Source organism: Bombus vancouverensis, chromosome 11 (assembly GCF_051014615.1).
Source record: "Bombus vancouverensis nearcticus chromosome 11, iyBomVanc1_principal, whole genome shotgun sequence".
Taxonomy (NCBI): domain Eukaryota; kingdom Metazoa; phylum Arthropoda; class Insecta; order Hymenoptera; family Apidae; genus Bombus; species Bombus vancouverensis.
In genome coordinates this window covers 1,873,023-1,889,854 of record NC_134921.1, presented here as the reverse complement: position 1 = coordinate 1,889,854, position 16,832 = coordinate 1,873,023, and the positions used below count along the sequence as shown (strand labels likewise).

Below are 16,832 nucleotides of genomic sequence, written 5' to 3'. Positions count from 1 at the left end.
GCCAACGACTCTACGACGTCGGAACTCACACCCCCTGCGAGATTCTCACCGTGGATGATCTGGTACTTGATGTCATGACCAATATTAAACTCTCTGGCCTATCCGTCCTGTCCGCTATTCTCCTGAATCTCCTGGTCACCTTCGTGGTGTTCCTACGCCGCGATAACCCACATCTGTCTCGTGCTCCCTCGCAGGTGGCAAAAGGTAGTGCTGGATTTTTACCTGCTAAAACCTCCACGGACGGGAAAGTTATTAGCACATGGAGTCCATCTGTCGACCTGGTTTTGTCTAAATACACAAGTGCTCCACACAAACTACCCACAACTGAGCGAGGTAGCCCTCCCCCCACTTTGTTGACTGTGTGACACTTTCTGGAAACTTGGTGATTCCCATCCTTTCAGGCATCCAGGGACGGCGAGATTTGAACTCGCGACACGTTGCCATCCAATTGAAGCTCAACGAGCGCAGCTGTCTGCCCCACCAAGTAGTACCTACTACCATTAGTTACTAGTAGCTAGATTAGGATTCTCACGTCGCGCTGAGCGTCGAACAGGATGTTTATTTTCACATTCCTCTAATTCAATGGGTGGTACTGTTGCAGTGACATAGGTAGAGGTAATGTTAATCGCAAAAAGCGTAAGTAATGCTTGCCCTATGTAAACGCCTGGATCAGTGATCAATTCGCTTATGTGACCTACTTTGATTTTAGATTCCTTGACGGGCTGGGCTATATGGTTTTAGTACAAGGAGGCAAATTAAAGGAAGACGACGAAAGAAGGAAGAATTCCTTTATCACCAATCAAAAGACTATTCGCCTCATCGTTTCTATATTTCAATATCGTGTTTTAGTTTTCTAAAAACGACGTTCCTAAGATGATCTTGGCAATGGAAAGATCATTAAAGTAAAGTAAAGATTATTAACAATTTGAAACTTTGCACTAATATGATGGACTTTAATGAAATTTCATCGTAAGTAAGTATGATTCCTAAATCAATGCCTGTGAGATTTTAGACACTGTTGGTATTTACAGTATCAATAAGGAAATTAGCAATCCTTTCTCGAAAACATTGATGACAATTATGAATTGATTGGATTGAATTAGTGTTTCGACCTGTTACGCCGGGCCTCTCTGCCTGGCCCAGGTCACATACCGCGGGCCAGACGGACACCAGATGTCCGCTTTTCCGTACGGCGTACCCTCAATATCCTTAAGCACCCGTCATAAACCCGAGTCACTTGCCTGCTAAGGTCCTTCAAAACAAACAAACATCTGTGTTCGAAGCATTTCTAAAGACTATTGTCTACCACGGCGGGACAAGGGAAAGTTGGTTTTTCTCACGCACGCTGCAACTTTCCTCCCACTAACCACTTTCTCTCGAGGGCAGTTAAGACCCTTCGTTTAACCAATTAAAAACGAAGCCTATTCCCTCACTCTCCTAAATAACATCGGCACCAACAAATCCGATGGTCCCGTGCGCTAGACACACCCATCCTTAGCTTTCCTCGGACACAGCATCGTCACTCAACTTCACTTCTTCTACATCGTTGGAAAAGTCAACTACTAAGTATACGCTAATGCCCAACGGGGCAGTCTAAGCATAACGCGAGAGTCGGTCTCGGTATTGTCGAGCATACATTTCGTCTCTTAAATATCTTATAGTGCTACGTCCACTAATACATTGAATCCAATTATAAGAGCCCTGCTCTAACGCACATATCTATCTTAGCTTCGTGCGACAAGTTGTTAATTACTTATTTCTCTCTGTCAGTGTAATCTAAGTGCTGGAAATATATAATTTATAATTCTGTGAATCACAGTGTTATACAAACTCAATCACCCCTATTATCTCAACGGAAATCAGGGGATCGATCAATTCGTGGTGTCGATTGTTATAACCGTAACGGGGATTTACGACCCCCGTTGACGTCTCTCCTTGCGATTACGTCTCCCCGCGATTGGTCGAAGAAACACGACCGTTCGCGGAGAGACGCGATCGCGAGATAGCACGTCAACGAGAGTTGTAAGTTCCCGTTACGATTAAATAATCGACGCCACGAACTGATCGATTCCCTTATTTCGATTAGGATAATAAGGGTAATTCAATGAATTCCACAGAATTAACACCAATAAATTAACGTTTATTTTAACAACTTATCAACTAGGAAGACATAAAGAGAACAACAAAAAAAATGTAACTGCGTTTGCTTGATAAGTAATGCGCGATATATGAGATGTGTTGACGGTTCGACTTCTCGAAAAGTTCTGCACGCCTTTCGATTTTTTCCGTTTTTTTTCGAAGGCGACCCCCACTACGTTCGGATCACGCCACATTCTTTTACGCGAGGTAAAATAACGGCCACGTGTCGACGTTTCTGGAGATCGCCCTACTTAATGAACCATGCGCTTGCCACTACAATGTTTGTTTGCCGGGCAGTCGCGACGATCCGTCTGCGACATTATAGTGCCGCGATCGACAGTTAAGAATATGACCTATGGTAAGCCGCATGGCGTAACAATTAGATAACACGTATTCAAATAAGTCAATCACTGACACACAATCGAATTGTTTTATGTTGTGTGGAAGCATCTTTGTTACATTTGGGGCTAGCATTGTTTTGATCTTAAATTCTCTTGATGATAAGATCCACTTCGTCTACGAAGTGAGAAATGTATTCTAAAGATTTTTGCACCCGAGACAAGAGAATGTGAATATGAAAATGGTTTTGAATGATCTATCGATTCTGACTCGACGTCGCTCGCAATATTGATGGTAGTTGAGAGATCCAGTGCATTGTTAATATCTTAACAATTAACAAATGCGAACTAATCCGTGTGAACTACGTAATACTTCAGAAATTGTTCTTGTATACAGGAAGCATTGGCACCGAGTTCGAACACATAACGAACTGTTGTGGGACTTGGAGAGAAATCAAACAACCAGTGTGTCTCTGCAAAGTACAGTTTCACTATATGTATGCGAAAAAATAAACCCTTATCTTCCGTAAACAGTTCGTCAACTGTCTGAAGTCAATGTTGCAGCTCGATGCATACAGCAACGATTGCAGAATGACAGTTTACATTAAATTGTTCTATACTGAAGAATATAATGAGTGATCGCGACAGTGTAAATTTAGAATAGTGTATATTATGCACATGTAGCGGAAAAATATAAATGTGTGTATGTGATTATGTACTTCAGCTTATGTGGAAAGGGAAGACGGGGCGGGCGCTACGTAACTACATGGATTACATTCTACGCGGTCAGTCGGTGTCCTACCCGTACGTTGTTTAAGAGAGCACTGTATATGCGTATTTTGCGGTCTCTACTGCGCTATTTAATATCTCGCTGAGTATACGAATTAGAATAGAAGAATTCGAATAAAAATAGAAATGTATAAACGTGACCACCGGGATCGATGTCCTCGGCGGAAGTGCGATCGCCTTACTTTCTTCTTTTGTTCTAGTTAGTTGTTAACCGTTCTTCTTTGCCACCATGCGGTTGTGACATTAATCACATCTCAACCTACATCAGAGATAAGACATCAACCCCCGACCTTCGGATTCCTTTGGACACATCATCACCTTATCATCATAGCCTACACCAAGGCTGTGACGCACCTTAGTCCATATCAGAGATAGGATATCGACCCCGACCTTCGGATACTTTTCCTCATCATAACCTACACCGAGCCCCCACAACATCCTCAAATCAAAACGTATATAAACCGAGACTTCAGCCAGCTCGGGCAGTTCTTGCTCTAGCCGCTGTTCTCGTACAACACCTTTCTCCGGTTCAGTGTTATTCTTGCAAGTGCTAAAATTTATAATAAAATTCGATAAAAGGAAATTAAAAGTTGGGTTACGACTCAACCTTCTTTTATCTTAAAATCGAAGTATCAATTTTACGTGACACGGTCGTAGCTAGCAAGCACGCAATAAAGTGTTCTGAATTATCTAGTGTATTTAATATATGTTAATAATTTGTAATATTATACAATAGCATTATACATATATTATTCACAATATCGACAAATAACTTCATTTATCCATAGTTTTTATTCGAAGAGCATATCACATATATACTATATAGTATATAATATATAACTCTGCCGGACACCCTTTATATGTAGCGACATGTTCCTATTCCAAGGCCTTTTTCCATAATGTTCCATATACGTTGTTCTTGATTCAAGCGGGAAACATAACATTGAAGTAGTCGGTGCATAGCAATATTGTTACCGATATTATCAGAAATAAAATGATTATACCGAATCCTTTAGTTATCTGACGTATCCAGTAGAATCTAAAATAAAAGAAAATATCATATCGAGTCATTTTATCAAATATTTCTATACGTACATCGATAATCGTTGCGCTGCTGTATTTATAGATTGAGAATCTTCCTTCAGAACAAATATCTTAATTCCCGCCAAGTAATTTGCTAAATATTTCTTCCAATCCATATCCTGCAAGTCCAGTTTAACAAGATTTCCATCTTCAAAGGTTTTCACCTTGTTTATCATGTCGGCAATGTTATCTCTTTTGAAAGACCATTCATTCGAGTTGAAGTAGCCTGTCGCTGTGACCAATTTATTGTAAAATTTGCTCATATTCATTGCCCTGAAATGTCGTTTTTTGAGTATTTTGATGTGCTTGACAAATGATAGAATACTCACATTGGTTTACCACCTTGAAGCCTTAAAAAGATATCCACGGCAAATGCAGGTAAAACACTTAGAAGTACATTCAGTGCATCGTAAACATATTTGTTTGCTACTACCGTGCAACTCGGATACCACAACGTATTTTTCATCGGTATTTGTCTGCTACATTCCACGAAGATATCTATGATCTCACCCAATCTTGAAAATTGAAATGTTTACACTTGTAGAGGTAATTGAATTACATTCAAGATAACGCATATTACTATCAGAATATGTCAGAAGATATTGTGTAATATCTCAAGAAAAATTATGTAATTTTAGTTGTACTATATTTACAGCTTTCTGAATTGACTTACTGAGGACACAAATGGACGCGAGTACAACATTCCTAGTGCAATATTTCTTTTGTTATCAACGTTACATTATGTATGTATTTGTTTATTAGTAACTCCAAATGCGACGTGGGTTATATAGCAAATGTAATATTTCTATCTTTCATTATCAATTTATCACTGCAACTTGTAATTAGGTAGTGAACATTAAAAGGTTTACAATTTTCATTACTTATTTAATTTTAATACGATTCGTACGGAACATGGTTCAAGAAAATTATAAATAACTTTTTAGCCTTTAATATCACATAAGAAAGATCTATTCTCGTAGTCTAGGTATTTCCAGATGCCATAATTCAAATGTGGATAGCCTGTTGCGCATTGACAAGCAGTTTTTATCCATTTGCAACCTAACAATTGGGGTTAGGTTATCGTAACGCAATAAGGCTCGGCTTAAAAACAATTTTATTAGCAACTTGCTGCAAACTATTGTAAAACTTCATTTGCAGCTTCCGACTGAAAATTTCTTACGTACAATCGATATTTTATTTATATCTCGGCGGAGGAAATTTGTCTCAAAGTCGGTCATATTGTTCTAAATATTGTCCCGAATCAGATTATCCAAAAACATTCCTACTTTCAATCTGTTCTTGAACAAAAAATGTTAATGGACTAGAAGACTGTAAGTGAAACTGTGATACTGATGCAAGTATAAATTTCGTTTGTCGCTTCTTTTTCGAGTAAATCTAGCTTTTCATTACTAGTAATTTCAATGTAAATCCAAATGAAGTTACTAACATTCTGGTTATTATTGCTAGTTTCAAAAGTAGCATAAATATTTTGAATTTCAATAAGCTAACTATTGGAATTATAACGGAAAGTCGATTTTCGTAATAATTTAATTACGAAATATTATTAAATAATTATTTAATAGGAAAGTCAGTGGCGACGAGGAAATTTGTCTCAATAAAGAAACTAGTAATATCTAAAGTTCTATGATACAACACTCTGTCGTAAAGGGTGAAGCTTCAAACATCTGCAAATAGTTTATATTTTGAGCTATTTCATTGTGAACAATAAGAATGCAGCACAAATCGATTGAAAGTTTTGTATTTTGCTATCACCTATATAAATTATTTGAGGTGTCGTGTGTTGTCCGCGATGATTGTAGCTGCTGGCTGTAGATGTCGCTGCTGGGGGTACTGCTATTTTTTTCTAATTTAGATGCGTGGAAGAAGAATAGAACTACGGGCGCCGGGATTCGAACCCGGGTCCCGAGAACGTTCGTAACCTAAGGCGCTTACCACTGCGCTACTGTAACGTCAATTCACATCAGAGACCAGGCCACACACCACGGACAGGATGGCACCCAGATGTCTGCATATCCTTGGCGCGCACCCTCAATAGTCTTAAGTGCCCACCAGGGGCCTTGGCATTTTTATAGTTAAGGTCCTCCGGACCAAGCGGGTATTTCCTGTCTTAAATTTCCCTTTACGTTCATTGTCTACCACGTGTTAGCTTAGAAAGTTGGTTTTCTCCACATTTGGTATGTTCCGTTGGCAACTTTCTCGCGAGGGCGGCTAAAACCCTTCCTGGTCCACCAACCGTCCTATTATCCAATCGGAGACGGTGTCTACTGCCCTCACTTCCTTAACCAAAATTGTCATCAACAAATCCGATAGTCCCGTGTCCTTAGACACACCCACCCCTAGCTTTCCTCAGACACAGTATCGTCAGTAAAACTTCACTTATTCTGTATCCTTAGAATAGTCAACATATCTATATCGGTCTCTACCCTTATAAGTCGCGTACTTAATGTATTGTTGTAACTAAGTCTTACATAACGTGGTTGGAGTGAATTGTGATTTATGCTAATTCAGTGCGTGTTACATTGTGATTGGTGAATTCACAATAAAGGTTGATTAAAACAAAGTTAATTGTTGTGTTACGACTCAACTATATTTTATTTCCACCAACCAACCCTAAAAATTACGTGACACTACCGTCGTCCGGTGTTAGTTAGTGTCGAGTGGCGGTATTTGTTGTCGAGTGCTACCACATATTTATGAATTAATGATTTAGTGAAAAATGTCAAAACACATTACGGTCAAAGGTGATTAAATAATGATTTTTTTTTGTTCGGCACAGAATCGAGCTATATCTCCATTACGTTAAAGAAGTTTCCAGTTAAAAGAGGATGTCTCGCTCGTTATCTAGAAAATAAAGTGTCGATGAAAATAAAATTTTCGTCATTTAAATGGAAATTTTAGTTAGGTCTGTGAGAATTGTCTGCGTTTGCAGATATGTTTTTGGTAAAGAAATTAGTTCTATTAACTGAAAAGGTGTGAGCTTGTTTCCGTTTAACAAGATGTTAGTAAGTGATCTTATTCTACAACTTAACGCCAGTTTTCTTGCGGCAATCATGATTGAGAATTTGCACCGCCTTGGAAAATGTTACAATATATGATTTAAGTTGCTATTCAGTAAGTGATTGAGTGATCTGAACTATTGTTACATTGAAATTGAAATTATTTCATACATTTTAATACATTTCGGAGCTGGTAGTATTTTCTTGGAAAACTTTATCATTTCACATTTTTTAATACAGCGATCAATACTACACAATCAACGTAAAATTATCTTTATTGTCGTTAAGAAGACGATAATTTGTTTCTATCTATTTACTATTCATTTCAGTTCTTAATTCTTATTAACGAATGAGAAAACTAACTGTACTGCGGCACCGATATTATGTTTTGAACAGTGACAGAGAAGGATATTTCTATAATTTAATAAATATGATAGAGTGATTAAGTGTGTCACATGTCATTTCGCAATGAAAGTAGACTCCTGCGGACTCCCACCAATAAAAGCAAACATCAGCTGAAGGCTACATTGGGGGACGCAAGCGTTTAACAATTTGCTGATGCAGAGCAAATTATTGAAGCAACGCTCGCTCAGGCTGTTATTTTGAATGCACTGTACGAAAGAGTAATTATGAAGGAGTCTATTCAATAACGTTAGATGAGGGATCATGAGTTATATTGTGTCACGTAGGAGACACAAGAATTCACGAAATTGACAGATCACCGGTGATCTCCTCGTGTCGTAGTTCGAACGTTTCACAAGTAAGGTAAAAATTTGGATTTTAGACGTAATAGTAAAATTTATTGTACGAATCCAACAGAGTAACGATTCAGAATGTTATAACAAAAAAGGTGTTGAGTGCTGATTTAGGAAGGTTCTAATATTAAGGTTTGTTACTTCTGGGGAAGGGGGGGATGGTTATCGTCCGGTGTATATCATGCGCGGCTATCCTGTTACTATCTGGTTATTGTTTCGATGGCATTCAGGATGTTTTGTCTATCCCATTACTATTTCTGAGTCTGTGACTATTGTGACGAAACGTAGCAATTTTTGATAGTTTAATAGATGCAATGGGAATTGTAAAGACATTTTCACGGCCAGCACTTTAAACAGATCAGCTGGAAGAGAGGGAATTGCCGGATTCGATACTCATAAAATTCAACAACGCATCTATTAGAATCAGATTCAAAGATACCGATGGCTACATCCGATATCTCCCGCAGTAGCAACATTTCAAGCCACAAAGTACAATGGAGACATTGAGCAATAAACTACATGACGAAAGAACACTTGCCGAAATGCAAAGATAACGAGAACTTCATTTGCAAAATCAAATAAATCCGAGATCAAACCATTCGAGGAAATACCTGCAAAAAAGATTTCTTTCAGATAGCTCAACTCAATCGATGAATATGCATATAGACTGGGCTATCGCAAAAAGAAAAAAGAAAGAATAATATAGAAAAATGTTATAACGGGATATTTTAGAACATGTCCTACGAGATGCAAATTCCGGTTCGTCAAGCCGTTGCGAAGAAACCGGTAAACACAAAAGAAAAAGTTACTACACATCGACTTGAGACACCTTTCTTATTTCCGAAGAAGTATTAAAAGCGTAAAGACGTTTCTATGACACATATACCTTCATTAGAACAAATGAATCCTATGTATATGTCGGAGATGAAAGAACATCGGAGCCTTTGGAATTTTGGATAATCCCGCAACGTTGTAACCTAGAGTCTACTATAGCTGTAATTGAACAATTGTAGTTATTCAATCCGATTGTAATTGTTCGAGAGTTGTGATAATGAGCTTGGGCTCGAGGCGACAGTCCGTCGCCGAACGTAGCCGCGGTCACAGGATGAACGCTTTGTCTAACAAAGGCATGGAATAATTCTATAGCTCTCCTTAAAAAGGAAATACTTGTAACACTCGACAGTAAACATTCCAACGGTCTCTGCCCCGTAGCTCGCCACACGCAGACCCCATTCTTCGAGTAAGATGATTGCCAGATGTCGATGCGCCTCCGCAATACATGTTCAGCTAGCCCGAGGGCCCGTTATAAATCTTAAAATTTAGTCAACTAAAGTCCTTCAAACAGACAAACAGTCTTTGTCCCAACTACGGGAAAATAGGGGAGACCTATTTTTCAACGAGCGGCGTCTCCCACTAGCAACTTTCCCTCGAGGGCGGCTAGCATCTTTTTCTACACACCGATATGGAGATTGACCAATTAGCAGCAACGCCAAATTCCCTCACCTTCTGAACGAAGGCTATCCTCGACGAATCCGATGATCTCGCGTTCTTAAACACACCCCAATATAGTTTTCCTCTGTGGCATCATCGGGACGGGAAAGTCATTCCCGCTCGCGATCTCATCGATGAAAAAGAGTAACCCCTTACGACCAGTGAATATCACGCGTCCGACTTAGATTTTGTGAGTATGTTCATCTATCATCCCGTCGACCGCGGATTCGTTATTGAACCTAGGATCATTGTCATTAGTTTCTCGAGTACCTAACTACCACGGTTACTTGTCCGGTTCTATAATAATCGTATTTGCACTAGTCAATGTCTTCTCTATTGCATAACGACAACGTGTAACCCAAACGAAGATTCGTTTCACGCTCTTAACCCTAATTCTAATGTAAACCCGACATATAGATATTCACAGAAAAAAATCTGGCTGGCTTTTATCCATTTGTGTTCTCAATATCTTTTTCTAAGTTTATCATTATCTTTTGTACATTAATCACACTGGAATGCAATTTATCCATTGGCGTTTCCATTGATCGCATTGCTTAAATGAATCTGAAGCTTTTAGGATACTCTAACAATTGAGTTACGTTAGTTAAACAAATTCTGTAATAAATATCGATTCCGTACTTGATGGGACGTGCGCTGCTCGTACAGTTGTAAACTTTGACTCTATTATCAACATGTAGCGTGACGTGCCACGCGGCACACATTATCACATCGACTACATAATCAATAGGCACTACATCTGATATTACATCTGCCTTACCCAATAGTACTTTTGCAATACCATTGCCGATATTCATGAAGATACCTGCAACGTCAAATTGGTTCAAAAGTTATTAATGATTCTCAACTGTCTCGAAATGTAGCGACACGGATATGGGAAGAGTAGCTGTAATTGACAGTAAAAACACAGGTTAAATAATGGCGATCTGGTAAAAATTAGTCAACTAGCTTCTCAGAAATTAATTACAACTATATTTTTCTGAATTTTTTAACTTTATTGCCTAAAAATGCTTATGTTGTTCAGCTTCGCAAATAACTCATAGCGATGAGTGTATCTGTTGAAAAAAGAAGTCGTATAGTCAATAATATAATCAGTAGTACATCTTAACTTGAATTTTAGGGAATAACGTTTGTAATGTCACAACTGTTTCTTCTTTTTATCGTGGAGTTGATCAGCGTAATCGCTTCTGTGCAGATCGTTTCTCATAATCAAAACGATTATGATAACTGACTACATCTGTTTTTAATTTCAAGATTATATAAGGGAATTAAATGAATTTTCATATCGCACAAGAAAACTGAGTAATTCTAAACGTTGTTTGGGTCATTTCCTCCCTCTGTACGCCGTAGGTGACAAACACGATTTTGCTTCGCGCCGCTTAACGTTCTGTACTCTCAACGGCTATTCGACGTTCTCGACGAGTAATCTCCCTTTTACTGTTAAACGATTGACTGGAATCTGAGCTAACACACAGGCCACATCAGGGTCTACAGTCTTATAACAATAACCAACCTTCTTTCATATCAGCAATTTCTTTATGATATGTTCGAAAGCATACAGCGTCAACTTCTGCGTTTCAACAACAGAAACCACAATAGTCATACGGACGAGGATGCGCTAACCACTAGTACACCAACTGACAATCACTACACCATACCCAAAGCAACAGCACAAGAAATCAGAAACATAATTGAGAGAACAAAAAATAATAAAGCACCAAGAATCGACCTAATTGACGGCAAAATCTTGAAAAACCTTCCGCCAAAAGCGATAAGACAAATCACAATAATAGTTAACGCAATACTAAGAATACAATACTTTCCAAAAACTTGGAAACTGGCACAAATCATAATGATACCCAAACCAGGCAAGGACCCACACGAAACCAAGTCCTACCGACCAATCTCATTACTTCCGGTGTTCTCTAAGATACGAGAGAAAATAATCTACGACCGGATAAAACCAATAATAGAGAAGAACCATTTAATACCGGATCACCAATTCGGATTCAGAAACAAACACTTCACAATAGAACAAACGCACAGACTCGTCAATGAAATCCTACAGGCGCTGGAAACAAAGCAATACTGTACAGCTCTCTTTATGGACATAGAGAAAGCATTTGACAAAATAAACCACGAAAGCCTACTACAATCAATCAGGAAACAGTTCCCGGGGCAGATATACCAACTAATCAAATCATACCTAAGCAGCAGGAGCTTCATAGTAAAAATCAAAAACACACACTCGGAAGCTAAAGAAATCAAGGCAGGAGTTCCGCAAGGAAGAGTCCTAGGACCAACTTTACACACATTATACACGGCCAACATACCAACAACTAACAACAGCAAAATACTGACATTCGCGTATGACACAGCTGTACTAGTCAGGCACACTAACTCGGCAACAGCAGTTACATTACTACAAGAACATATCACAAAAATAGAAAAGTGGCTTCAAGCAAAACAAATCAAAGCAAACCCCGAAAAATGCAAACACATTACATTCACACTGCGAAAACAGAAACCACCTAACATTGTACTAAACGGCACACGCATAATACAAACAAGGCAAGTCAAATACCTAGGACTCCACTTAGATTCACGACTCACATGGAAACAGCATATTAAAGCAACAATAGACAAAATACAGATGGCAAGGAGTGCAAATGTACTGGCTAACAAGTCGAAAATCCAAACTAAGCATAGAGAACAAACTAAAAATATAAAAAATGGTCATAAAACCAATCTGGACGTACGGAATAGCACTATGGGGAACAGCAGCAATGAGCCATATAACCAAAATAGAGGTAACGCAATCGAAAATACTCAGAACAATAGTAAACGCCCCATGGTACATCAGGAACGAGGACATTCGGAAAGACCTGGGAATACCAACGGTCAAGGAGGAGATTAACAAAAGTGCAAGAAGGCACGGAGAAAGAATAGCAACGCACCCAAACCGGCTGGCAGCGGAAACGGTCCACACATCAAGCATAAAAAGAAGATTAAAAAGGAGACACCCAACAGATCTCACAAAGGACATAACCTAACAAACACGATGATGGTACCCCGCTGGGGGTAGCCACCCACATGTTATATTAGCACACCGCTATAATATTTTACCAAATGTCCTACTGGACAAATTGTAAAATTGTAAAATAAATAAATAAAAAAAAAAAAGAAACTTCTGCGTTTGGCCACACGTTGAATAAGTAGTCCAATGCTAATACATATCCATCGCATATATTATATAATTATTTAAAATTATTGCCTCTTAAGCAGAAATATGTTATATTTCGCTCATTGTTGCCAGATAAAATGTTTAATGATATTACCGTGTGCTTTAAAATTTTATGTTGTTTCACGTTAAATACATCATGCACATGGTAACAAAGCATATCCTACTGTCTCGAGGGGCGCATCGCACGTCTTATGCTTAATTTAATTCCATTTAATTCCATAATACTATACTACACTACACATTTTAGGTTGAAACTAACTGCTTGTAATTGGATTGTATGTTGAAGGTTCATATCCCCGTAATTAAGTTAATAAAAAATGAAATAACGGTATCATGAACTAATTTTTATAGCGCAATAAGCAGAAAGTATTGTGGCGGCACTTGACAGTAAACTTCCCAACAGTTTATGTCGCGTGACGCACGACACAAAGACCCTATACCTGCGGACAAGATGATTGCCAGATGTCGATACATTCGTACCGAATATTTCCAGCTAGCCTAAGGACCGCTATAAATCTTAGAATTTATTTTAGCTAAGGTCCTCCAAAGAGACAAACAGTCTTTGTTTATCAGCCTCGAAGTCGACCACCTACCACGGGAACACACGAGAAATCTGCTATCTCGCACGTACGACGCTTCCCGCTAGCAACACCCTCTCAAGGGCAAGTAGCATCCTTTTCCAACGACCAACACGAATTAGCCAATAAGTAAACGTTAACGTACATTTCCCTCACTTTCCGAACCAAAGCTTTTCTCAACGAATCCGATGCCCTCGCATCTTTAGACACATCCCAACACAGTTTTCCTTCGCAGCAGCATCGTGACGGAAAGTCAGTCTGTTACACTAGCGCATCACGAATCATAGCTATCCGAGCTCTAACTTGTAACCGCGCATTCGCGAACCGAATATAATCGCGAGTCCTGTGTCAAGTGTACTCATCGATATTACAGTGAATAAACATTTATCGTTGAATAAATCTGAGTTTTCCTTCCGACCCTTCAGTATATTTCCATATACGTAACCTTCAGAATGTGCGAGTTAAAAATTGTCACAGTTTTATTCTATTGCTGATTTCTTTCATTCTTATGAAAATTATGGAGAGCTAAGGTCTTGTGATACGAGTGACTTGTATTATTCGGAATCACTTGGATGTAATGAAACGCTCTTATTTGCGATATGAGTGAGATATGAAGTGACGAGGGATTATCATTGTAAATATTTATAAAAATACCTGATTGTCCAGCAAAAGATACCAACCAACCAGGGTACGGTTCTTTTAGCGAGCAACAAATTATACTTGGTCGTACTATCGCAACAGTCAATCCTTTGCTATTGTTGGATATTGTCTGCTCTGCAAGATTCTTGGTGAACGTGTATGTATTTGGATACGTTTTTAAAATTCTTTCTTCGAGCAGATTAATCAATTCTTTGTCTTGTCGGTCACATATATCTATCACGAGAGAGGGATCTAGATTCGTGCTGCAAAATTATCAAGCATAAGATAACATGTTTGTCACGCTAAAGTCATTAATAAATTGCAAATTTGACGCATTTAAAGATTTAAAATGCAAAAACGCATAGAATGTCTAATAATATAACAGAATATAATGAAATAATACACAATAATATAGAAAGAATCGAAGATGAAGTACTTGCTGTAATTTTTAGTAAACGAACAAAGTTCTGCTTAGATTCTGTTCCTCAAATCATGTTTATTCATCTTAAAATATGAATTTATAATGATATCCGTGTCTAGTTGTTATCATGTACGTGTATCAAAACAAGTTCATCATTGAATTCAATAAAAAGAAGAAATTAGTAAAAGGTAAAATAATTTTCAATACGTAATTTTTATCATTGACAGATCTTGTATCATTGATTATTTCTTGTGTAAGTTTTCTTAAATTTATACCTGTTTTGACAAGTATTTATCATTTCAATGGAGACTGGCAAGTGTTAATCAGATAGACAAGTAAACAAATTATACTAAGTTATACATTACTTTCATCGTTTATTTATATTTAGAAGTAGGTTATGCACGATATTGAAAAAGTTGTTTAAGGAATGACGAATTATAACTGATTCTTACGTGTAGACCTTTTCCTCGATGTCTGATAGATTCGGATTACTGTAAGCTGTGCTTACATAGACAACGCTAATTACATGCTTGAGTTCCTTGCACAGTTTGATAATATTAGCGGTACCCTTCACGTTTGCATTGACGATCATATCCAATGGTTGATGGAAATTTATAGTGGCCGCAACGTGGAACACTATGTTTACATTCTCTATCAACATATCTCTGTCTTTTTGCAAAAGACCTAAATCTGGTAGAGTCACATCGCCCTCCACGAGATGAATTTTATCGAAAATTGTTGGGTTTTGTGCTCTGACACCATCAAAAATCTGAAGAATATAATATATAAGCTCGGTTCCCAATATAGAATATTATTAAGCATACTAATTTTCTCTTAATACATTTCTGACCGATCAGGAATAAATTTTTTTTTACGTAGGAAGTTAAGTTGTTAGTTTCTGTTTAACGTAGCCGGTCAACAGTGTGTTAAAAGTGTATGTCTGCAAAAATACGTTGTAATTTTTTTATACGTTTCTAGACTGCTTTAAAACTTGTTCAGTATAATTACGATACTCGCATCTCACTATACAGCTAACGAAGTTTCAAAAAATGTATCTAGCCCAGGTAGTATATGCATACAATTTTGCAGTGCCTACATATTTTCGTAAGTCAGTATAAGCATATTATATTCAAACTATCATATCTCCATGTGACAATAATTTATATCAGAGAGGAAATGAGAGTACTCGCGTTTATGTTCCTGATTATTCCCGGATTAATGTTGCACCACGCGGACAATACTGGAAGATGAGACACGCTAGCATATAGAAGAATCTATATAGTTAGGGACCTGCCCTATTTGATTCCTCATTAGCGTAAACCAGTATCTACTTAGCTTTATGCTGCAAGAACCTATTTAATTGTACGGTTATACGAAAGAGCTCATATGTATTTGTCTGTCCGAGATAGGTAAGTATGAGAATAACAAAATCGTACAATAATTAGACTAATTCTGAGATGCCCAAGAAAGAGAAAGTAACTGTTTACAATGTCTGTTTTAGAGAAGAAATCGCTAAAGACGCTATGTAATTCGCTAATTTCACCTCACGAGAGAAAAGCTTTCCGTCGCGATGATGCTGCAGAGGAAAACTATGATGGGGCGTGTCTAAGGATACGAGATCGTCGGATTCGTGGAGAGATGCCTTCGTTCGGAAAGTGAGGGAAATTGACGTTGCTGCTAATTGGTCAATTTCCATGTTGGTGGTTAGAGAAGGATGCTAGTCGTCCTTGACGGAAGGTTGCTAGCGGGAAGCGTCGTTCGTTGAAAAAAATAGATCTCCCCTATCCTGCCGTAGTTGGGACAAAGATTGTTTGTCTGTTTGAAGGATTTTAGATAACTAAATCTTAATATTTATAACGGCCCTCGGGCTAGCTGATCATGTACTGTGGAGACGCGTCGGCATCTGGTAACCGTCATACTCGAAGAATAGGATGTGCGTGTGGCGAGCCACGGGACAGAATCCGTTGAAATGTTTACTGCAGAGTGCCGCTACAACTATTTCTTTTTAAGAAGTGCTATACTATTACTCCGCACCTTTGTTAGACAAAACGTTCATCCCTTGACAGCGGCTACGTTCAACGACTGCTTGTCACCTCGAGCCCAAGCTCACTATCATAAATCGCGGAACGTGAAAATACCCCGAATCGACATGACACGGTCGTAACACCTCCCGGGTGATCCGCGGATACCAACCGCCAACACCAGAGGGCTACTACGAAGACAACGAGTCTGTGTGTCTCGCTAGCGGTCGAATATACGGGCGCACGTTACAAATACCGCACCTAGCGAGATTCCATTTACGTCTAAGGCAGGGACTACC

General features: G+C 38.5%; 1 protein-coding gene across 1 annotated transcript in view; it reads right to left on the bottom strand.

The window, feature by feature from the left end:
* Positions 1-4,025: 4,025 nt before the first annotated feature.
* LOC143303358 (putative fatty acyl-CoA reductase CG5065) overlaps positions 4,026-16,832 on the bottom strand; it is a 37,628-nt gene continuing 24,821 nt past the window's right edge. Inside the window, exons 3-8 of the mRNA XM_076622787.1 lie at positions 14,965-15,281; positions 14,107-14,354; positions 10,252-10,435; positions 4,679-4,864; positions 4,362-4,622; positions 4,026-4,305 (exon numbers count right to left, since the gene is read on the bottom strand). Of these exons, the coding sequence (XP_076478902.1) occupies positions 4,191-4,305; positions 4,362-4,622; positions 4,679-4,864; positions 10,252-10,435; positions 14,107-14,354; positions 14,965-15,281 (1,311 nt within the window). The 3' untranslated portion in view covers positions 4,026-4,190. The remainder of the gene's footprint in view (positions 4,306-4,361; positions 4,623-4,678; positions 4,865-10,251; positions 10,436-14,106; positions 14,355-14,964; positions 15,282-16,832) is intronic.